This window comes from Danio rerio, chromosome 6 (genome assembly GCF_052040795.2).
Source record: "Danio rerio strain M-AB ecotype USA chromosome 6, GRCz13ab, whole genome shotgun sequence".
Lineage (NCBI taxonomy): Eukaryota > Metazoa > Chordata > Actinopteri > Cypriniformes > Danionidae > Danio > Danio rerio.
In genome coordinates, this window is record NC_141026.1 from 24,014,097 (window position 1) to 24,037,308 (window position 23,212).

General features: G+C 38.0%; 2 protein-coding genes across 5 annotated transcripts in view; one reads left to right on the forward strand and one right to left on the reverse strand.

The window, feature by feature from the left end:
- Nucleotides 1-1,722: 1,722 nt before the first annotated feature.
- On the reverse strand, nt 1,723-7,409 carry anapc11 (APC11 anaphase promoting complex subunit 11 homolog (yeast)). Of its 2 annotated transcripts, NM_001098480.1 has the most exon segments (4): nt 1,723-1,848; nt 1,926-2,067; nt 6,219-6,332; nt 7,351-7,409. In NM_001098480.1, coding segments are annotated over 3 exon segments (267 nt in total). In that variant the 5' UTR covers nt 6,328-6,332; nt 7,351-7,409; the 3' UTR covers nt 1,723-1,832.
- Nucleotides 7,410-7,689: 280 nt separating this feature from the next.
- ccdc40 (coiled-coil domain 40 molecular ruler complex subunit) overlaps nt 7,690-23,212 on the forward strand; it is a 73,842-nt gene continuing 58,319 nt past the window's right edge. Inside the window, exons 1-17 of one of the 3 annotated variants that reach the window (XM_087255889.1) lie at nt 7,690-7,876; nt 8,055-8,098; nt 8,458-8,533; nt 9,047-9,171; nt 9,273-9,356; nt 9,482-9,701; nt 10,099-10,256; nt 10,468-10,590; nt 11,102-11,223; nt 11,301-11,544; nt 11,662-11,844; nt 12,655-12,900; nt 13,097-13,310; nt 13,583-13,752; nt 14,475-14,566; nt 14,687-14,807; nt 14,899-15,090. In XM_087255889.1, the coding sequence (XP_087112015.1) occupies nt 8,057-8,098; nt 8,458-8,533; nt 9,047-9,171; nt 9,273-9,356; nt 9,482-9,701; nt 10,099-10,256; nt 10,468-10,590; nt 11,102-11,223; nt 11,301-11,544; nt 11,662-11,844; nt 12,655-12,900; nt 13,097-13,310; nt 13,583-13,752; nt 14,475-14,566; nt 14,687-14,807; nt 14,899-15,090 (2,412 nt within the window). In that variant the 5' untranslated portion in view covers nt 7,690-7,876; nt 8,055-8,056. 3 annotated transcript variants of the gene reach the window in all.

Consider the following 23,212-nt stretch of genomic DNA (forward strand, 5'->3'; position numbering starts at 1 on the left):
TATTAAAACTACATTGTCTACATGCACCAAAATTATTGCCTTTATTTACTGAGAAATGGATAAAAACATTTTAAGGGGGTATAAATGTTTAATGCCTATGAGCAATTCCAAGCAAATGTCAACCTTGCCATGAAAAAAAAAAGTTTTCACCAAAACAGTAAAACTTTGCCTGTGTGTGTGTAGGTTTGTATTTTACAGTAGTGTAAAAATACTCAAAAATGTCTCTGTCAATTATTTTTGATTTACCAAAGTCACACATTGGCAAAGTTGCATTTATCACATCCTCATAAACGCAAAAAAATGTCAAATAAAATAAAATCGATCATTTTTGTTTTATAGTAAGCAACTCAAAATCCTTTAGATAAGCATTGTTTCTTTTGAGTTGTGCATCTTTTCTCATGCCATAACTCTTTTTCAATGTAATGTTAACATATACTTTCAATGTGAATTTATGTTTTGAGTTTTTACAGCAAATAACATCCATAACGCTCTTCTTGAGAAGGTCTTTATTAGCATAAATATAAAGATTGTTAAACGAGCTTTAAAACTAATTTTAAGGTCTATCTATCTATCTATCTATCTATCTATCTATCTATAGATATATAGATAGATAGATAGATAGATAGATAGATAGATAGATTCTGTAGCCTAGATTTTTACACTTTAGCATTAGAGTAAAATAATTAAATTTGCAGAATTTGTTAGTAGAAAACAAACAATTATATATATATATATATATATATATATATATATATATATATATATATATATATATATATATATATATATATATATATATACACATACATACATATATATATATATATATATATATATATATATATATATATATATATACAAATATTTTTTTTTCAGGAATTTGTAGCTTAAGCAGTAATATGTTTCATAGAATAAAACAAAACAGTAATTAAACCATTAGTTATTAACAATAAAGACTGATAAACGTTTTGCAATTTCTTATTGTTTTGCTTATTTGTTTGATACTTGGGTCAGATGTTAAATCTACTGTATTTAGATTGTAGATTGATAATACAATTTGTACAATATAACAACCATTATGCCTCACAAAACAGCAAACCGGACATGTGAGTGCATAATGGGCCACTCTAGATGATGTATATCACTTTCATTTAGGATTTTTCTTTCTAATTGAGTCGACTGAATCTATTATATGATGTTTCATCATAATTTTTTTGATCATCATTTGTTGACAATTTCTAGTGCATAATTTATTTATTTTTTTGCAATATATCGTTTGAATTTAAATGTATTATCTTTCTATACCTGAAGGTGTTAGGTGAAAAAATATAGCTGTTTTGTTTAAATGCACCAAAAATTTTGTATATATTTGCTGAGAAATGGATCAAAATATAATTTTTTAAAAGGGGTTGTACTCGTATATGCTGAGCACTGTGTATGTATTTCCTCTCTAGTTATTCATCTTTTTATCTCTCTAATCTTAACATTTTAATCACTAGGAATAATCTTTGCAAAAAATAAATCTCCGTAGTAACTTAAATTCTGCCAGGATATCTTACTTTTGTGCAATACCCTTAGGACTGTTCTGCATTGTAAATAATAACAATTTTCACTTTTGGTGACCCAACCCTTTAATTCAGTTCAGTTCAATACAAATGTCACTGTTTAAACATGATTTACTAAACAGCAGCTCCACCAGTCTACAAAAAAAATCATACCATGTCATTTTTCACCATTTTATTTTTGGGACATTTAACAAGGAAATATATCATAAACAAACTATAGATAAAAACTGATACGACGCAGCATTTATTTCTGTGCAATTAATCTCCTCAGGAAGTGTCTCCCCTGAAATTAAAAAGAACTTCATTAGTCAAAGTCCAATATTTTAGGATATTATGCTATTGCCTGACAGGCAAGCTCACTCTTTAAACTTCCACTCCTGACGGCACATCGGGCACTGCTGCTGCACTTGCTGAGAGTTCAGCCACTTCAGGATGCAGTGCATGTGGAAACAGTGTGAACACTGACCCCAGACCAATGGACAGTCATCTCCTGGAACCTTACCTGTTAAAAGTAAAAAGTCTATTTTTAATATATTACGCGTTAAAAAAAAATGAACGCAGTTGCAGTTTTTTTTTTTTTTACTTTCTGTTGTTGTTGAAGTGTGTTTAACGTGCAAAAAATATGAATAAGACCAAGGAAGCACTTTTTGAAGGCAAGTTTCAGTATAAAACATTTAATGTCGCATCACCAGGCTCTCCAGAGTTTCATGCAATTTCGGGTGTTTCGTTTTTAACTTTCAACTTCTGTTTTAATGGAATTTGATACCACATGACGAACGGAAAGAAAAACCTCAGCATTTCGTGACTCTGTGGTCCTTTAAGATAATCAAAAATTGTTGCTTACATGGTAGACTCTTAATAAGAGTATTATCTTAATAATATTAAAATCGGAGTACTGGTGTCCATGTACATACTCAGAACGTGTCAGATGAAGTCGCGAGTTTTCAAAGACAGCGCATTCCTCTGCCTTTCAGTATGAGCCCTCCAATGTTTCATTAAGTTTTGTAAAGTGTCTGCCTCCCGTTGTTGTGTCAGAATCCTTATGAAATACAGGCATACTTTAGAACACTTAGTTTAAGCAAATTTGATGAACGCGATCATGCGTGTTGAATCTGAAGAGAGTCGCTCCGGCTGCCCTGTCCTGACCTGCGCGCATTTTGTGTGCATATGTATGTGTGTATGAGTGTGTGTGTGTGTGTCTGTGTCAGGCCCGTGCACAAAGCACAGACCCTTACAAGGGCAGGTACTCAACGCGATCGTAAAGTGAAGAGCAAATGCCTCCTGAGAGGGGCACCTCAGCCAATAAGGGCGGAGGGGCAGTGGCTCTAGCCAGAGGGCCACCCCCCTATGCATGGCCCTGGTCTGTGTGTGCGCGAAACCTGCCTAAACGTTGTTGTCTGTAGCCACTAAATCAAAAAGTTACGAATTGCCATGCAATGAATTGCATTTCACTCTCAGCTCACATTATTCCAAAAAAAAAGGTCAACAGACTGCATTGTCTTAGCAACTGGATGAATGTAAAGGAGGACTAAGCAAAATTGTTTCTACTTTATAATTAATGTTCTCAACTCACAGCAATAAAACTTTACAATGAGTACAATTGTTTGTATTAAATTCTTTATTGTTATTATAATTTTCCATTTTCCATAACTTCGATGCCTGTATTTTGGCATTTTTTTTGCAGAATCGAACTTGGAAATCATTTTTTTCTTTACTGGTATTGATTGTTTTAAAATTAAAATGGCATTAACACACAGAAAATATGAATGTCAAGCCAGCATCTTGATGGATTTGTGTGGAAATGTTGTTTACATGAAAAAATCTGTGTTACGAGTTATACACAAATTCTAATAAACAATTATATTTTGAATTTAAATAATTTTTGTCTTGCGTTTACATTAAGTTTACATTTGAATAGCCAAAATTACAAGTTTCAGTCTTTTAAATGCAAAAATTTTTCCAAAAAAAGTGTGATTAATTCGTTTTTTTTATTTTTATATTTTAATACATTTTTAAATCGATTGTCAGCACTAATATATATATATATATATATATATATATATATATATATATATATATATATATATATATATATATATATATATATATATATATATATATATATAATAAAGAGGGAGGTGGGTGAAATTACGAGACTTTTTTTTTTTTGAAAGAAATAAAAACGGGATGTTGGCGGTAGACTGGTCTGAAATATGTGATACTCCCATGAAAAATGGAAGTGTTGGCTGGTGTGCTTACCCGTTTAATATTGATTTAATCTGCTATAGTTGGAAATCAGACTGTTATATCGTCTAAGCGTAAGGGCTTATGCGGTTCTGCCGCCATCTTTTGGTAGAAAGCGTCAACTGCCGCCAACGAGCTGTCTCAGAAATTGTAAATATTTTAAAATAGGCATTATTCTTGCAAATAAACTGCATAGTTGCGATCTAAACAACTACATTCTTGAAAAAGCCTCAAAAGTATATTTTGTTGTGTAACAGCAGTAATGTTTGTCAAACTGTAGTGTCTGCTTGTTGCTGGCTGTATGTGGACGGAGTAATACACAAAGGGTAAAGAGGCTGTACGGATGCTGATATTACTTAAATATATCACAGCTATCAGCCAATCAGATTCGAGATCCAGACAGAACTGTTGTATAAACATACATACACACACAACTAATGCTTAAGGCATTCCAAGACAGGCACCATCAAGTGTATCTGTCTGCGGACTGCAAGACAGGTGTAGTTGGTAAGAAAGGTGTAACTTGCAGCTATCGAGACCAACTGAACCATGCAAGATTTCATAACGAGATGTTGGCAAGATGGCGAAAATACTTAACAAAGAACAATTTTTTACCAAATGTTTTTATGCGTTTTCTCCAAATGTATCTACAACCAATTAATTTGCTATATTATTATATTCATTCATTTAGCAACTCTATGCAGTTTATTTATACGGATAATGCCAATTTTTAATGTAATTTCTGAGAGACAGCGTGATTTCAGAGAGATGATTAGCCTGTCACGAAGCAAAGACGATTGACAATGTCCATCCACAAGATAATAACCCCTTGGAGGAGAAAAACGCCATACAGTAATTTCTAACTATACATGATCAAATTATTACTAAAAAGGCCAGTGACATTATAAGTTGATCTCTCTCTCTTTTATGTTTTAGTGCTGTATTTATTATACTATAATTATATTGTAGTGTATTGAGTGGGAGATGGGACTCGGATCAGTAATGTATATATTTTGTGTTGGCCACTCCTTGTATAACCCCAAGTAACTTTTTGGTTGGCCATTTGTTTGTTTCTAATGAGTCTCCTGTTTTCGTTACTGCAGACTGGTTCAGTAAAAAAAAAAAAAAAGAAGAAATATATGCATTTTTTCCACTAATATACATACACATATATATATATATATATATATATAGGGTGGGCCATTTACATGGATACACCTTAATAAAATGGGAATAGTTGGTAATATTAACGTCTTGTTTGTGGCACATAAGTATATGTGAGGGGGCCAACTTTTCAAGATGGGTGGTGACCATAGTGGCTACTTTAAAGTCGGCCATCTTTGTCCCAAATTTGTTTTTTCGATAGGAAAAGGATCATTGTCCCATCAAACTTGCTTGGTTTTAATATAACTATTCTTAAAAAATAAAGTTACATTAAAACCAGGCACACCATTGTTTTTCTCATGAAATTCCCAATATGTTTGATGCGTCAAATGACCTTTTTCCTATTGAAATAACAAAAGTTGGATCCAAGATGGCCGACTTAAAAATGGCCACTATGGTCACCACCTATCATGAAAAGTTTGCCCCTCACATATACTAATGTGCCACAAACAGGACATTAATATCACCAACCATTCCCATTTTATAAAGGTGTATCCATATAAATGGCCCACCCTCTTTGTGTGTGTGTGTGTGTGTGTGTGTGTATATATATATATATTTTTTTTTTTTTTTTTTCTTTCCCCAGACACATAATAGTTTTATTAACTCATTTTTAACAACTGATTTCTTTTATCTTTGCCATGATTACAGTAAATGTTATTTTATTCAATATATATTTTTCAAGACACTTCTATACAGCTTAAAGTGACATTTAAAGGCTTGCTTAACTAGGTTAATTAGGTTAACTAAGCAGGATAGGGTAATAAGGCAAGTTATTGTATAATGAGGGTTTGTTCTGTAGACTAGTGCTGTCACACTGAAATCTCTAAAAATAATAAGTGCACTTTAATTGCCCGGATGATGCACTCATTCAAACGGTAAAATGAAGTGTTGAATGATGGACATGTCACGCACTCAACAACCACAACTTTTCTCACAGAGCGGAAGGAGGGGAGCTATCGGGCGCACATGTTGGATAACTTTGGGTCACCAAAAGTCATCACCAAAAGTTATCCCAAACAATTTTGGATGCAGCAACAGAATGGGTGACCATGCTTGGCCATGTGTCACTTCACTTTCATGTCATGTTACTTTCATGAACCAAAAATTTCTAAAACATGTTGCTATTGAAATTCCACTGGGAATGACACTGTTTTATGATAAACCTGCTTTTTATCGTAAAACTTAAAACACAAAGATGGCAGAGTATAGTATTTGTGGGTGATGTGTAATCAGGTTACCCACAGTCTGGGCAGCAACCATTGAAAGATGCCCGACAGATGCCGCAATTTTCATCATTGGCCACCCATAACCAGGATGCCACACCGTTCCACTGCTTTATTTTAACCTTCATTCCTTCTGTAACACACAAAAAAAACAATGCAGATTTATTTATTTACACATTTTTCAAAAGCAATAATCACTTCCATTTAGTAGTGTACCACATGTTATTACCATGCAAGGTCCTACAGATTTTAACCAGTGGTTTTCCACGTCATTTCTAGCTCTTAGTGAGGATTAGAAATTAACTGCAAAACATTTTATGGAGACTATAATCATGATTAAAAATATAAGTAGGATCCTTTACAGACTGAATGAATACAATGTTCATGTACCTGTTAGATCAGGGGTTCCCAAAATGCCAGTCACTCGCAACCCCCAGATTGATTGGAGGTGGTTATAAATATACTAGCGTTGCACATACAGCAATAGGCCTATATAAACACGAGCATATTGACAACAGAAAAAAGTGGAACAGTCTAACGACTATCATATTTAAAGTAATTTATTAGTTTGTTTAATTTGATATTAACCTCAACTAAAGAGATTGGAGGGCACAATGTTTTCAGCACAAGTCTATACTTGGTTTTATTTTATAGACCGCCACTCAGAGATGATTCCCAATATTCTGTTGTGGCCTGTATTTATTTTTAATGCAAGTTATTTTATTTCCATAAAGGTGTCAGAAAGTTTAACCTGATGCTTTAAAATTTGCTGCAGCTGACAATATTGCTGCAATCTAACATAAACACCAATCCTATGAAGAAATAATAATTAAAAGGCTGATGGCAACCAAGGGACTCCCACTTTGGGAAAAACAGTGTTAGATTATAATATTATATTAGATCTTTTTTTTCCAATTTATATTTAGAAATACATTTCATCATAATGCCACATCAAACAAATGTAATTCCGTAATTATTACTCTTATTTTGTTAGAATAAATTACATATCAACCCTTACCAGCGCAGATATGAGTGAAAACACTGGTCTGTTAACGTGAACATAATACTAATCTAAATATGCTGCATTCCCCGTGCATGGCCGAGAGCAAATCGTTTTATGTGTACTAACAAACAGAAGTAAGATCACTTACTGTTACGTTCTCACATCCATAACATGTATGATGAGCAGTGAGCACAATGTAGCATTTATGCTCAGCTTTTCTTCACGCTCCCCTAAGCCAGCTGAAACCACAACATCGCCACCTACAGTGTTGGAGATGTAAATAGACATTTATCCTTAAATAATAAACAAAAAAATTAACAAGTTAATCTTTTTTTTTTTTTAATTGTCGTTGTTTATTTTTTCTACACCTCTGTTTGAGTTCCAACGAAGAAGAAATGCCGTTAAAGCCCAAAAGGGATACAGCCTCGGATACTAACATATTCAGCTGTATCCCATCTAGACTTTACCCAACAACGAAAAAGACGGAAGTGTTTAGCTTCTCCTAGCAACAGAGATGCAAAGGGAAAGCCACTCGTGTGCTAAATTGTCATCAACAGAAATTAAATTAAAAGCATTAAATATTCTGATATACCGAATCTAAAGCGAAAAAAACGTTAATTATTTCCGCTAAAGGACTGTGAATTAAAAATTGCTATCTGAACGAAAACTTTGGGGTAAGTTACATCTTTAACTTATACGTTTAACGTATAGCTCTGCTAAGTTACATATGCCCAGTCTACAATTGAAAAAGGTGATTATAACAATTATAATTATTACTTATTTATTTTTGTCTTGTACAATTGTTTATGTTTGTTTGTGTCCTTGTTGTATTACGTTACTTAAACTACCAATAAATGGAAGGTCGGCAAGAGGATCAGATGAACAGACAGGAAGAGGTAACGTTAACGTAAATCTTAGTAAATTTAAGAGAAACGAATTCACACATTAAACTTTCGTTGTAACCAGTTTGTGTGTGTGTGTGTGTGTGTGTGTGTGTGTGTGTGCGTGTGTGTGTGTGTGTGTGTGTGTGTGTGTGTGTGTTTGTGTGCGTGCGTGCTTGTGTAAAACTACTTAAGTTACTATAGACATTAAAACTGGGTAACTTACAGAGCTTCATGTTTTTTAGTTTTTCAATTGACAGAGAATGTTCACATGCCAAACTATGTGAACTAGCGTTTATTTATTTAATTAATCATTTTTTGTATTGTACATTGATGTGGTGTGATGTAATGTTTGTAATTGTTTTTATTTAAAGGTGGAGCAGTCTAATAATTATGACAGAAGCGTTGATCATGCCAGGACTGGTAGATCAAGTTGGATAGACAATTCTGGTTTGTTTTAAGTATTATTTAACCAACATATAATACACACATACACACACACCTGACAGTCAACCACAAAGCCAGTCTTATGTTACACTGGTATATTTTTTGCAATAGCCAAAATATGCATTGAGTCAAAATTATTATTTTTTTTTGCCATGTATCATTAGATTGCTAAGTAAAGATCATTATTCATAAAGATATTTTGTCTTTTTTTATTGTAAATTAATGAAAACTCAATTTTGGATTAGTAATTTTCATTTCTAAGAAGTTTATTTGGACAACTTATACATGATTTTCTCAGTATTTAGATTGCTTTTAGGCTTCAGATTGAAGATTTTTAAAAACTCTAGGTCACTCACTCACTCACTCACTCACTCACTCACTCACTCACTCACTCACTCACACACACACACACACACACACACACACACACACACACACACACACACACACACACACACACACACACACACACACACACACCACACACTTTATAAACTTTTTTTTGTGTACATATAGAAATAAACAGCAAGTGGATACCACAGCACTCCCTCCAGCTGGAGATGAACAACATTGGGGGAGAAGGAAGTGTAAGAGAGAATGATGAGGAAGAGGAAGAAATTGTGGTGTTGGATCCGGAACATGTGCGTTAACCTGATGTTTTGTTAAATACAGCAAATAATAATAATAAAAAGATTCCCTTTATCAATTTTCTGATGCAATTGTCTTATTTTGTACACAAAAGCCTCTAATGAAGAGATTCCAGACCGCATTAAAAAACAATTTCACTAATCAGCTGGAAAGACTGAACCTTGATCTTTGTGAGAAGGTGATAAATCTCTCTTTAAATCTAAAAATACATATGCACACTGGCCATGAATAACTGTTGTTTGTGAAATATATGCACACGAATAAAAATGTTGAGGAACACTTATTTTAACTGCCCTGCTGCAGGTAGTAGTTGAGAAGGCAGAGGCACAGCGGCGCCATGACCTTGCTGAAGAGGTATACATGGTCCAAGAAATGTTGGCCAGACTCCAGGCCTCGCTGGAGGTATGCCAAGAGACCAATAGCGAAGCTGCAGCTCAGCATAGACAGGCCGAGGACCACCTGTATGTGGTAAAAAATCAGTACCAAGATACTGCTAGTCAAACAAATGTACAACGTTTGCAAGGTAAGATCTATTTTTGTTATTAATTATAAGCTATGATAGTTTGAACCAATATTTTGAATTCACTTTTTTTTATTTTAGTCATTTAGAGGTTTTAGTTTAGTTTAATGATGAGCTTAATGAACACAATTATTATGCAGAACATTGTATTGTACAAATAAACAGCATGCTTTAATATAATGCACTTTTTAAAAACACTATATGATTCCTTAATTGTTTTTTTTTAGTTCTGACCTCCCAAAGAAATAGAAGAGTGTACTCGAAAATGGATTAAAATTTATTTTACAGTTTTGTTTGGTGATGCTTCTGGTATAAATTTTATGTTTATTTATTAAAAAAAGATTAAAAACTCAGTTAAATATATAACCATAATGTCTGATGATCTGTGCTTATTTCAAAGTCTTGGAGTTGCAGTCTAAAGTGGATAATTTGGCCCTGAAGTTGCTCTATATGCAGGAGGCCAAAAGTGATTTGTGCTCGGACATCAAAGCAATAATAAATGCCTCAAACAAAGCCCAGAAAGAGAGAACTCAGACAGAGGAACAGAAACACCAACAGGTGGAGTTCTAAAGTATATAAATGGCTATTTCATGTGTCTTGTTCTTTTAGTATATTCATACATTTATATTCATATACTTGTACTAATAATATATGCATTTTCATGCTGATTGTTTAATCATTTATTACAGTAATATAGCTTCAATGTTATAAAATAGAAATTCTACAGAATCAGATTCAAACTCTTTTCTGTCTCATTCTCTCCTGTCAGGATATTTATGTTGAGCGTTTAACCAATCGTTTGGAAAAGCTTTTGGAGCAGATCTCTCTGTATGATCTTCAACTCATTTCTCAGACTGAGCAGACAAGGGCTGCAAAGGACTCTCTTTCTGAGGTTAGTAACTTTTCCAGCAGATCATGAAAACCTTTTATATTAATTTCAGCTAATAATCACACTTTTGTTCAAATGTAGCAATGTAACATTTTGATGTTACATTCTACATTTAAGTTTTGTTTAAGCTAGATAAAATGTCATCATTGAAAGAATAACCACAAATTTCTTAAATACATAATAGAGGAATAGTTTGATAAGGAAGTACATTAAAATGCAAAAGAAGTATATCATGTTCAACTATTCTATTCTTTTTATTTAAATTTTTTAATTTTTTTTGAAATACAACTTTGATTAGAAGTTTTTTTATGGTTGATTTTAAAGCTGAATTTTATTCAGTGTCACATTGTATAAATAAAATGCTGCATATTTATTTGCCATCTATGCTCAAATTTACTTAGAAGGAATTTCAAAATCCTTCTAAATTCAGTTCTAAATATTACATTATCCTGCAAGTCCTATGCTACAAAAAAAAAAATTTTTTTTTAAATAAGCCTGTGTACATGTATCATAGGCACAGCTGGAACTGGACTCGGTGATTGTTGAGCATAGACAGTTACTTCAGCAATGGAAAAGCAGCCTCTTAATGATGAAGAGGAGGGATGAGGCTTACACTGCCATGCAAGAGGAACTAAGGTAAACATAATGCTCATGATATCTGTGTGAATGACTCAGACAACAGTATTTATGTGTATTGATGGCCCCTCCTCCAGACAAGCCAATGATCAGATGCTCTCCCTGGACACAGAGATTGAGAGCTATAAAAAGTCCATCACACAAGAAGAAGAGCAGAATGAATGCCTCACTTTGCGTCTAAACCGAGGCCAGACTGATTGCACCACTTCACGTAAACTCATCACACACTCCCAGAACCTTCAGGAAGTCCTGCAGGCCCAGTTAAGCACGTATACACGAATATTGCAGGAGACAGAGAACACCCTTAGCACGTTGCATGGGGTACTTAATTCACATCAGTCTATGGCAGAGATATTTTACCTGACTTATGTTTCCTGGTTAATGAGTACTGGTCTGATGCCTGAATATGTGATATGTTTTTATTTCTCTCCCATTAAGAACCTTGAGATGCATCAGTCTGCGCTTAAGGCTCTTAGGAAGCAGATGGAGAAAGTGTCTGCAGTGCGTTTGGACCTAGAAAGCCAGATCATGAACAAATTGCAGGAGCAGCTTACTCACAATAATGCAGCAAAATACTCACGTAGAATGAATGATAAAACTGCAGTTTACAGGAGAGAGAAGGTAGGATGCCATCAGCTAACCTAGAAATGCTGACTTATGAATCTCACTGTTATTTGAATAATTTTTATTCATTTTATGCATTTGCTCAATATCACTAAACTTAAATGTGCTGAAAGTGTTTGTGGATAAATAACAGGGTAGCCAGGTCATATTTCATGTCAATATCTAAAGAAAAATATTAGATGTTATAGATTTTATGTTTGTTGCCTCACAGCAAAAAATGAAAGAGTGTATGGTGTTTCCAGGCAGCACGGTGGCTCAGTAGTTTGCATTGTCACCTCACAACAAGAAGGTCGCTGGTTCAAGTCCTGGGCCGGGCCAGTTATCATTTGTGGAGCTTGCGTTTTCTTCCCATGTTCTCATGGGTTTCCTCTGAGTGCTCTGGTTTTTCCTCACAGTCCAAATACATGCGGTATAAGTGCATTGAATAAACAAATTGGGGCATAGAGTATGAGTGTTTGTGTGAATGTAAGAGTGTATGGGTGTTTCCCAGTACTTGGTTGCGGCTGAAAGGGTATCTGCTGCATAAAACATATGCTGAAATAGTTGGTGGTTCATTCCGGTGTGGCAACCCCTGATAAATAAGGGAATAAGCCAAAGAGAAATAAATGAATGAATGAATATGTTGTTTCCCAGCCATAAGGGTTCACAAGTTGTGAATTGCTAGGTTGCGACTGGAAGGTCGTGCGTCATATAAAACAAATGCCAGAGTAATATATCAATCAGGACCTAATCTACAGGAAAGCATTTGTAAATATTTGATATTTGTATATATTTACTAATAACATTTGTGTATATTTGATTTTTCAGGAGGCTCAGTTAATTAAGTTGGAAAATGACTTCAACACTGTTACGCTGGAGGGACAGGAGTTGGCCACACATCTGGATTCTCTATTAGCATTTCAAGCTGAACTTGAGCAAAAATCGACCCAGAGACACTTGTTACTCTCTTCTCGCGAGGAAGAGATTGTAAAACAAATCACAGATATTGAGCGAAAGCAGGCCACAATCAGCATATACAACAAGAAGATCAAGGATATTGTGTCCAGTACTGGGGTTAGAACTTATACCTCCAATTCAGTACATAGTTTTTTGCATGAATAATTTGAATGACACAGACATCCCTGTTGAGATTTTGAAAATGACACAGACTCTGAGAAAGAGTAATAATTTATCATTGCTGCATTTTATATATAAGTTGCTGTATGTAGTGCATGTTTAAACATTCAAATGTGTGTCTGAGTGTATGTAGCATGAAGACCTGGGTCCTTTGGAGATCCATGCAGCCACCCTGTCTAAGGAGCTGGAGGAAGTTGGTGCCAAGATTAAAGAGTGTCAGCAGTTGTGGCTCTGGCAGCAGGGGGAGCTAGTGAGATTTACTCAGGAAAAACAGGCTCACAGTTCCTCTGTACAGATCCTACAAACACAGCTCACAATATTGCAACAGGGCAAGATCAGGAGAGAGAGTATGTACCACAGTTAACAAATACAGTATAAATATCTTAATTGTGTTGTTAGAAGAAACAAAGTCAATCATTGGAATTCCATGATGATCATGCATTTTGAGATTTAAAAAAAAATTGTTTAATGTGAACTATACATTTTAGTTATACAGCTCAAAATAAACGTTTTTTAATACAATTTGTGTAAAGAAAGCAAACAAAGTAATAAAGTAAGTGATAAAATACAATACTAATATCATTATGTGCATATGTGTGTGTCTGTTTGTGTGTATCAGGTGAGATGGAGCAGGATCAGAGTGAGCTGGCAGATCTGGATAAACAAATTAAAGTTCTTATGGCAGACATGGTGAAACTGAACTCTCTACTCAACAAGAACAGTGATCTGAATCATGCCTTGCAGCAGAGCAGCAACCTTATGGAGACAGAGTTCAGACAGAGACTCAAGGTTCAGTAATATGCACTGTGCAGCTGTATTTTATGAAAATTAGCCCTTGTCTGTATCCACTTGTTTTATCTTTTCAATCTTTATCCCATGCATTATGTAATTTTCCAAGGCACACACCCTAAGATAGAATGAGCAACAATGAGCAGTTTTTCCATTATACAAAGTTTATGTAATATTTAAAAATTTAGTAGTAATTTAAAAAACAAAACTATACTACATACTACTACTACATTCTATATAAAAAAGGTCTAAAGGATAAACAGAGTTTGTAGCAAAGTTGATGGCTCCCTAGCCAACAGGAAGAAGTAGGCAGTAAACAGACAAACTTTAAATAATTTTAATAATGAAAATCAACATAAAAAACAAATGGGCGGCAGTACCTCATGGTGACAACCACCAAACTGAGAGCAAAACAAACATAACATGTCTATGCCCAGTCTGCTCTTGTCTTCCTCTGTCGTCACTTCTCCTTTTATGCCTCAGGTTCTCTGTGAGACTCAAGACTGCTTGAACAGGTTATGCTCTAGATCACTCGAGTCACTCCCATGCTACTTGTCTTATTTTATCTAATTTTAAGTCTTGCTTACATTATGTTCGAATAGGATAAATTCAGCAGCACAGTGAACCTGAAAAGCCAGATTTGATATAAATAGTCATGTAATTGTCACTCAAAAGATATATTGTTTAAGGCTATTTTAACAATTTGTATCTTGTGCGTGTAGGAGGCTGAAAAGGATTCAGCTGAAACTCAACTGAAGTTGGAGAGATTAAATGAAGAGAAAGAAAGACTTATCAACAGCTTGGTGGAGGCAGAGTGAGTCCAACCCATTTTCAGGGCTCTTTCACTCTTTCCACTATTGACTTCAGAGTTTATTTGGAAAATGTCAGTACTGTTTTCTAAACTTGTGCACATACCTGTTTTGTATATGTGAAGGCGTCAGGTCATGTTGTGGGGGAAGAGAACGCAACTGATGCAGGAGACTTGTTCTGCCATAGATTCAGATATTGGACAGGGAGACATACGAACCATGCGAGCAGAGATTCATCGTATGGAGGTATGTTTATATCATTAAAAGCTTAAGTGTGGAAGAATATTAAAATAAAAAGTGTATTTTTAGTGTGAATGGATGTTGTGCATGTGCCCAGGTTCGATATGCCCAACTCATGAAGCAACAGGAGAGGTTGTTGAGAGACATGGAGTCAGTGGTGGCTAAAAGTGAGACTATAGCAGTTTGGAGTGAGGCTCAGGCACGCACACAAGCACATAAGCAGCCCACACACAATGACTACCACAACACTATCCAGAGCCTTCGCCGAAAAATTCTCCAAACAAAGAAGGTATGTGTTAAGTTAAATTAATCAGTTTTGACTGTTTTCAAAAATAAGGTGGTGTGTCACAAATAATATTTAACCTTTTTAGGTTTTCTAATTGTTGCCTTGCTGCTAGAGGTAGCATTGACAATATTACGAAACGTAAACTATGTAACTGACCAATGTTCCAGGCCAGGCAACTGATATTTTGTTGTTACAGTAGTTTAGAGTTTGAGCTCAGTGTTGTGGTAGCTGCTATATAAAGTTCACAATGTAGGAGTAGAGAAAAAAGATTTTTTTCAGTAAATCTTCAAGGAAGAAACAAGAAATTGCATGAGAAATAATAGACAAAAAAAAAAAAAAAAAAAAACAAGATTGTGGCTATTCCGGGTCCTAAAGACGGTGCTTTTATGTTCTTTTAAGGTGCCCTATAAAGAAAATCTGGGAATACCTAGGCTTAGTCAAATAATAAGTATTATTATTAGTATTATTATAAGTATGTTATAAGAGTGTTATTATTATATTAGTATATGGACATGGTTAACCCCGAGCCTCTGGCACCATTATTTCCTCCTGTAAGTGCAAAACTCTGGTGGACAATATGCCAATCAAACAAACTCCCAGTGCATGCCCTCAACATTTGCATGTACTTTAAGTCAGATTCTACATCATCTGGACATGAAAAGATCACTAACTAAAACACAGACTGATACGTTTCTCTGGCATCATTAATATGCATGCATCATGCTGTGTTTGAAGATGATTTACAGATTATACATAACCACCATGCTTAACAGAGGGAATGGTGTTTTTAGGGTCTCTTTTTTAAGTCAAATAATGCTACATCATTGTGGCAAAATAATGACATTTTTTGTTATATTCATTCATTCATTTACTTTTCGGCTTAGTCGCTTTTATTAATCAGGTGTCACAGTGGAATGAATCGCCAATTTATTCAGCATATGTTTTACGCAGCGGATGCCCTTCCAGCTGCAACCCATCGCTGGTAAATATCCATTCACACTCATACACTACAGACAATTTAGCCTATCCAATTCACCTATACCATGTCTTTGGGCTTGTGGGGGAAACCGGAGCATCCGGAGGAAACCTACTCGAACATGAGGAGAACATGCAAACGCCACACAGAAATTTTGTTTTTTGCCACTTTCGGCTTCCAGATCACACCCTCTGAGATTTTTCACAGTGCAAAATGTCTTTTATTTTTTTAACCACTAGAGCTTCAAAGCATTTAGATATGGTTTCATAGTCCTTTGCTGAGTGGTGAGCACCCACAATGCACAGCTCCGGGTAAAGATGGTGGGGAGTTCAGCATTTTATAGTTACTTTTTACAGTTTAGAGATACATGTTGTTTTACTCAGCAGATTCCCTAAATGAGAAAGTAAACATTGATATGAAAATTTTAATAAAGGCATAAACACATGGAAAGGTGGTTATTTGCTTTTATTCATAATAAAATTGGTTTTATTCATATTTTGCAAAATACATTAAAAAAAAAAAAAAAAAAAATATATATATATATATATATATATATTATATATATATATATATATATATATATATATATATATATATACAAACACATATACATATATATATATATATATATATATATATATATATATAGTGTAGCAGGGTGGAGTGAAAAGGCAGACACAAGTTGTTAGTGAACACACCCCCAAAGGGCTATTATTTACAGTGAAGGTGAGGTGAAAGTCCGAGGAGTGCAGGTGTCTTTTGTGAACTTCCCTTGATCCCAGTGTTGCCGTGCTCCAGGTGCATTGTGGGTGAGTTGATGGTGAAGATTCCTTTGATTTATCCGTGCTATTGTGCCCGATCCGATCACTCCGTGCTTTCTGTATGAGAGAGAGAGAGAACTCATTAGAGTCAGGGTTAGCGGAGAGGCTTCTTACTGTCTGTCTTCTTCGAGCTGGTTTTATCTTGTGTGATGCTGATGAGATCCAGGTGCAGGCGATCGGCATGAGTGCATCCAGGTTGTTTGTGTGCTCCTTCCCCAGGATGACGCTGATTGTCAATTGGTTGAACTTCCGGCTGATGTATGTGACAGCCCTGTGTTTCGGAAGTGTACGTGTGGAGTATGAAGGCAGCCGAAATCCGGGGCGTGGAGGACCGGCGCAGACGTTAGGGTCGTCTTCAATTTCTGGAACACCTCTTCTGCCGCTGCAGACCATTGAAATTTTTCCGCCTGCCTCTTTTTGGTCAGGTCGGACAGGGGACAGGCTATCGAAGAGAAACTGGGAATGAAACAGCGGTAGTATCCAGCCAACTCCAAGAATGCACGTACCTGGGTTTTGTTCTGTGGCCGTTCCACTCGCTGTAATGCTTCCACTTTGTTGGGCTGTGGCTTGATCAACCCCCGTCTTACTTGGAAACCCAGGTAACATGCTTCGGCTAGACCCAGGTGACACTTTCTGGGGTTGGCAGTGAGCCCAGCCCGACAGAGCTCCATCAGCACCCTCCGCAACCGGTCCAGATGCTCCTCCCAACGCACAGTTGGATAATTACGTCGTCGAGGTAAGTGGTGGGTCGGAGCAATATGTCCATTAATTGTTGGAGCGTGGCAGGTGCCCTATGCAGCCCGAAGGGAAGAACCTTGTAATGCCAGTGGCCAGATGGTGTGCTGAAGGCAGTCTTTACTTTATCCTCTTTCAAGAGGGGTACCTGCCAATAGCCTTTTGTTAGGTCCAGTGTCGATAAACTGAGCCCCACCGAGATGATCTAGCAGTTTATCCACTTTGGGCATTTGGTATCCGTCGAAGCTAGAGATGTCTTTTAGCTTGCGGAAGTCATTGCAGACGCGGAAAGTGCCATCTTGCTTCGGTACCATTACTGTCGAACTGGACCAGGGACTCTGAGATGGTTCGATTATTCCCAATTTCCTTATGTGTGCTATTTCCTCCTCGATTGCCTGTCGATTGCCTCTGGTACCCGAAAGGGCCGCTGCCAAACTATTTGGCCAGGGGGGGTCCGGATGGTATGTTGCACTAAAGTTGTCTGCCCGGGTCGATCGCTGAACACATCCTGGAATTGACTGACCAGGGATTCCAACTCGTTCTTCTGACCCGCCGACAGCTGCTCTCCCATACCTACTATCAGCGGGGAGCTTTGAGTGAAGGCCACCATCTCTTCTCGAGGGGCCACACATTTCTTCGGGAGATTAATGTGGTAGACCTTCTCCTCACGTCAATATCCCAGCTGACAAACCTTATAGTTGATCGGCCCAACCGGTCATATATCCTCTGTTGATCGCGCTGGGAGGTTACTAGTTGTTCTCAGACCAGAGGCATAACATGGTCTATTCGCTCTCCCAGGTCCCGCACGTGCTCAATGATGCTGCAACGCCGAGCTGGTTCCTGCTACCATGTCTCTCTGGCTACATCTAGTAACCCACGGGGCTGGCACCCAAACAATAATTCAAATGGAATGAAGCCTGTGGATGCTTGAGGTACCTCCCTTATCCTGAAGAGCACGTACGGGATCATGAGGTCCCAGTCATGCTCATCCTTTGCGACTACTCGGCGCAACATCTGTTTAAGGGTCTGGTTAAACCGCTCCACTAGACTGTCTATCTGGGGATGGTAAACAGATGTGCAAAGGTTTTTTACCCTGAGTAGCCGACAGAGGTCGCTCTTCAGCCGAGACATGAAGGGGGTGCCTTGGTCAGTCAATGAGGATGAGGAGGAAATCACCACTCCGCTGATGAATTGGAAGAGCTCCTTCGCGATAGATTTTTTGTTGGCCACTCGGAGGGGAATCGCCTCGGGGTACCTGGTGGCATAGTCGACGATGACCAGGATGTGTTGATGACCACGGGCGGATTTTGGCAGCGGGCCCACCAGATCCATCCCTATGCGCTCGAAGGGCACCTCAATAATGGGTAGTGGTATTAGCGGATTGAGGGGAGGTTTCCTCGGTGACGTCCTCTGACAGGTGGCGCACTCCCTACAGAACCTCTACACTTCTGCTTCCATGCCAGGCCAGTGAAAGCGGTCTCGGATGCGTTGGGTGGTATTTTCTGCTCCTAGCTGCCCAGCCATGGGGTGGGAGTGTGCCAGCTTCATTATCGTCTCCGTCTTGGTTTTCGGGACCACCAGTAGACTTTTTTCCTCCCCCCGTTGCTGTGCTATACAGTAGAGCAGGCCCTTCCTGACCACGAAGTACGGGAGAGGGTGAGGCCCTGGAATACGCACTTCTCCATCTATTTCTCAGACTTGCTTTCAGCAATGCTTTAAAGGGTCACGAAACACCAAAACACATTTTTTGAGCTTTTGACAGTCGTATATGTGTACCACACTGCTAAAAACACTATTAGGACACCTATATTTCACTAAAAAGTGTAAATTGGTTGTTTTTGCGTTATTTCAAGCAAATTCGTACTTCCTGTTTGAAACGAATTTTTGAAGCTGCGTCACGGTCATGACATAATAGCGTGTATTCAGGCGTGCAGACTGGGCGTCTGTGCCAGAGTGTGTCTTATTACGTCTTACAGTGTGATGCATTAATGCATGAGTAAGACTTGGTTCAAACCAATCAGCGCGCTCTATTCTGCAACTTCATTAATATTCATTAGTGTCACTGTTTACACCAGAGACGCCACGTTGTGTTGGCAAAACAAGCGTGGAGTGTTGCTTTTATAGTTTGCTGCCATTAAGTTTCGTTTTCATTTTCTTTCTGTGAGAGCTCAGACTCACGTGTGGATTAACAGTGTACGCGACGCTCGACAACAATAACTTACGTGTCCAAGGAGGATTATTGTTTACCTGAGAGCTGTTCTCATCTGCAAACGCTGAAATCCAGATTTGCTTGTAGTCTTCCCTTCATAAAGACGCGGCTCTAGTTGCTGGTGATTGTCCTGTCTCTACAGATTTGGTAAGTGAGCGACCAGTGCTCTTTGTTTATTCAGTTTGTTCGTATCGAATTAAGTTAACTATTGCACTGAGTGCAAACTTGTTAGCACCGCATTTTGTGACCGGAATAACACACGCGGCTTTCTGACGCTACCTGCCGTGTGCATCTAAGTTTCCGGGAATTGCGGAGCTTTTTTTTCTCTCATTCGCCGTGCGGTATCAAACATTGCATGAAAAATACACGCTTAGAGCAGATCCTCGAATCAAATATCGCGTTTGTCGCGAGGGGCATGAATGAATTCCCTGAATGAAAGAGCCAACCTGCAGTTAAAGTCCAACATTTAATAATCTGGCAAATAATTCAACTACAGATGTCCATGTAGGTTAAACACAATGACTGTAAAAAATACACCATCACTTTCTCGTGTGAGTATTTTGACTGAAACTCGCGCGTGCCCAAATAGACACTCCCACACCATCAAACTTTAGTTCCTCCGACACTCCCCCCTTAACAGAGCTGGACACGCCCGCTTTTCTGACTTTTTCCGAAGTAGAGGTGTGAAAACACCCTGCTGAAACGAGGGGGTTTCATGGCCCTTTAAATGGTCATCTTCCTGTTGCTCTTTTCCAAACTCTCTTCCTGGGATTATTCTCTGAAACAGATCAAAAAATGGATTAGGATCTTACTGTGCGCACTCACCCTCTCGCTCGCTGTCTGTGGCCAGCATGACAGTAGGACGGCCCCCTTTTCTTCGTGGACGAGCCCGTCCCCTCTGTCGTGGTCTTGCTGGCTGCATCGTGGCGGATAGGAGCTGTTGGAATTCGGGCAGTCCCTCCCCAACAGGATTGGAACTGATAATTCTTGCACAATTCCTAACTCCATCGGCCAGGTCCCTGGACTGGCTGCCACGTTACTCGGCGTGTGGGTACGTGGCGTGTTTTTCCATGTAAACAGGTGATTGGCATAGTCGCTTTTAAGTCAGTTCGGGGAGGGACATTGTGTGATTGGACCAGTGTGATGGAGGATCCTGAGTCCAACACCGCCATCAGCTCTTTTACCCCTATCTTCACCATGTGTTGTGGGGCTCCGGTTGGCACCGTGTGGTGTATGATGCCACCAGCGATCCATGCGCAGGCTCCTGGGGACTGTGGTTCAGTTGGCATAGGCTCGTCGATGTGGGAGGGGGCCGTCAGCCTGCTCATTGTACTTGAGGTACCCTTTGGCGAGCGTCAATCCCGGGGTACCCTTCGGAAGTTTGCAGCCGCTCGATCTCCCTCGTCCCGTGCAAATGAAGCATCTGTCAGCTCGATGGCTTCTACAAAAGAACCCAGACTGGTGGGGTTTCTCATACTCATGGGTCGGCTAAGTTTTCTGGAGAGAGCTCTGAGCAGGCGGTTGATCACCATTTGCTCAGCGAAGAGGCAGTGGTGTTCCCAAATAGCAACCAGAGCTCTGCCAGTCTGAAGAGCTGTGTGGCTTGTACCCGGGAAGAGATCTGTTCAGTTGGGGTGCTCCAGTGTGTGCTTTCTCTCCTTTGGTGCAGGGTGTCCATGTAGTGCTCCGGGTTGGCTGATTAGTCTCCTGCTGCTGTCTGGAAGAGTAAAAAGAAAAGGCTCTAGTGCTCTGTCTCATTAGCCGCATTTCCACTATCGGGACAGTGCGAGCCAGGGCTTTTATCAGGCCGGGCCAGGCCAATCACCCAGGAGGTTGAGTAATGAGGCTTAAATCATGTTATGTTTCCACTGTCGGGCTAGTAGCTCGCAGTGTGTCACGCAAACACCGCCCCCAGAACCAGTGGCAGTGCCCCCGTGTCAACAAGCTTGGCCCCCCCTCTGGCCCCCCTAAATTTGGACGCGCATTTTTGTGTCAAAACGCCACGGAGAAGCGATATTAGCCAACGGTGGCGCGCGCTCTCAGTGTCGTGTCCAGTCGTATGGCGCGGACTCGCTCTCTATGCTTTTGCGCGCTCTCTCTCTCTCTCTCTCTCTGTCTGTCAGTGACGGTGCTGCGCACTTCAGTTCACCGCATTTGTCAGAAGTTAACCCCCAAATTGACACAGGTAATAAAATGATTCAACTTCAGTCATGTTTATGTTTTTAAAACACTATCAAAATATCCACTGTTGATGATATTAGGCTTCTGTTTTCAAATCTCAAAGTTTTGAGATTTCAAAACTTTTATTATAGGAAGTGCTTGGCTATGCAGAGGCTATTATTAGTCAGAAATTGACTGTACATAGTTTTCCGTTAGGAAATGCAGTCTTAAACTTACAAACGGCAAGTACAGGAGAACAGATGAAACAGTGATCCAGTTTAGTTTTCAGTCACGCTCATGTAAAAGTCATATTCAACTTAATTAGTTTTGCCTCCTTCATTCGTTTTTAATTTCAGTTGTGACATAAAGCAGGAGTCATCAAGACATGATTTATTACAACATGTTTTTAAACATAATAGTTTAACTAACCAATTTTTATAATAACTTCTTTTTACTTTTCCCATGGTGACAGTGCATGATATTTTACTAGTTATTTAGCAAGATAGTTGTATACAGACAAAGTCCCTATAAGTATTCTAGTCTTTGATTCAGATTAAAATAATCTTGTAATTGTAATTTAGAGACCTAATTAGGTTATGTTAACTAGGAAAGTTGGAATGATTAGTCAAGTTATTGTATAACTGGTTTGTCGTGTAGATGATCAATAAAATATACAATAATTCTTTCTTAAAGAAGCTAATAACACTAACTTAAAATAGTTTTTAAAAAATGTTAAAACTGCTTTTATTCAAGAAATAAACTATAAGAAATAACACTTATTATGACTCCAGATTAATTTTTTGTGTTTTATAGGAAATGCTGTGAAAATCTCATTGGTTTGAATCACTTGGGAAACATAATTTTAAATTATTAGGAGGGCAAAAAAAATTAACTTCAACTGCATCTGTTAAAGTTTACAGGTGTAAAAATGTGCCTTGCTGTACTTGAATGTTAGAAATGTGTTATCCTACAATACAAAGTTACTTGTCAAATAAATGAACACTGAAGATTATTTTCGAGTTTAAGATATTTAATTAGCTTGTTTATGAAGCACAAACGCCTCACAGCAAGAAGGTTGCTGGTTCGAGTGGCAGCTAGGTCAGTTGGAATTTCTGTGTGGAGTTTGTATGTTCGTCCCGTACTGCAGTGTGTTTTCTCTGGGTGTTTCGGTTTCCCCCACAGTCCAAAAACATGTGCTATAGGTGAATTTGTTAAATTGTCCAA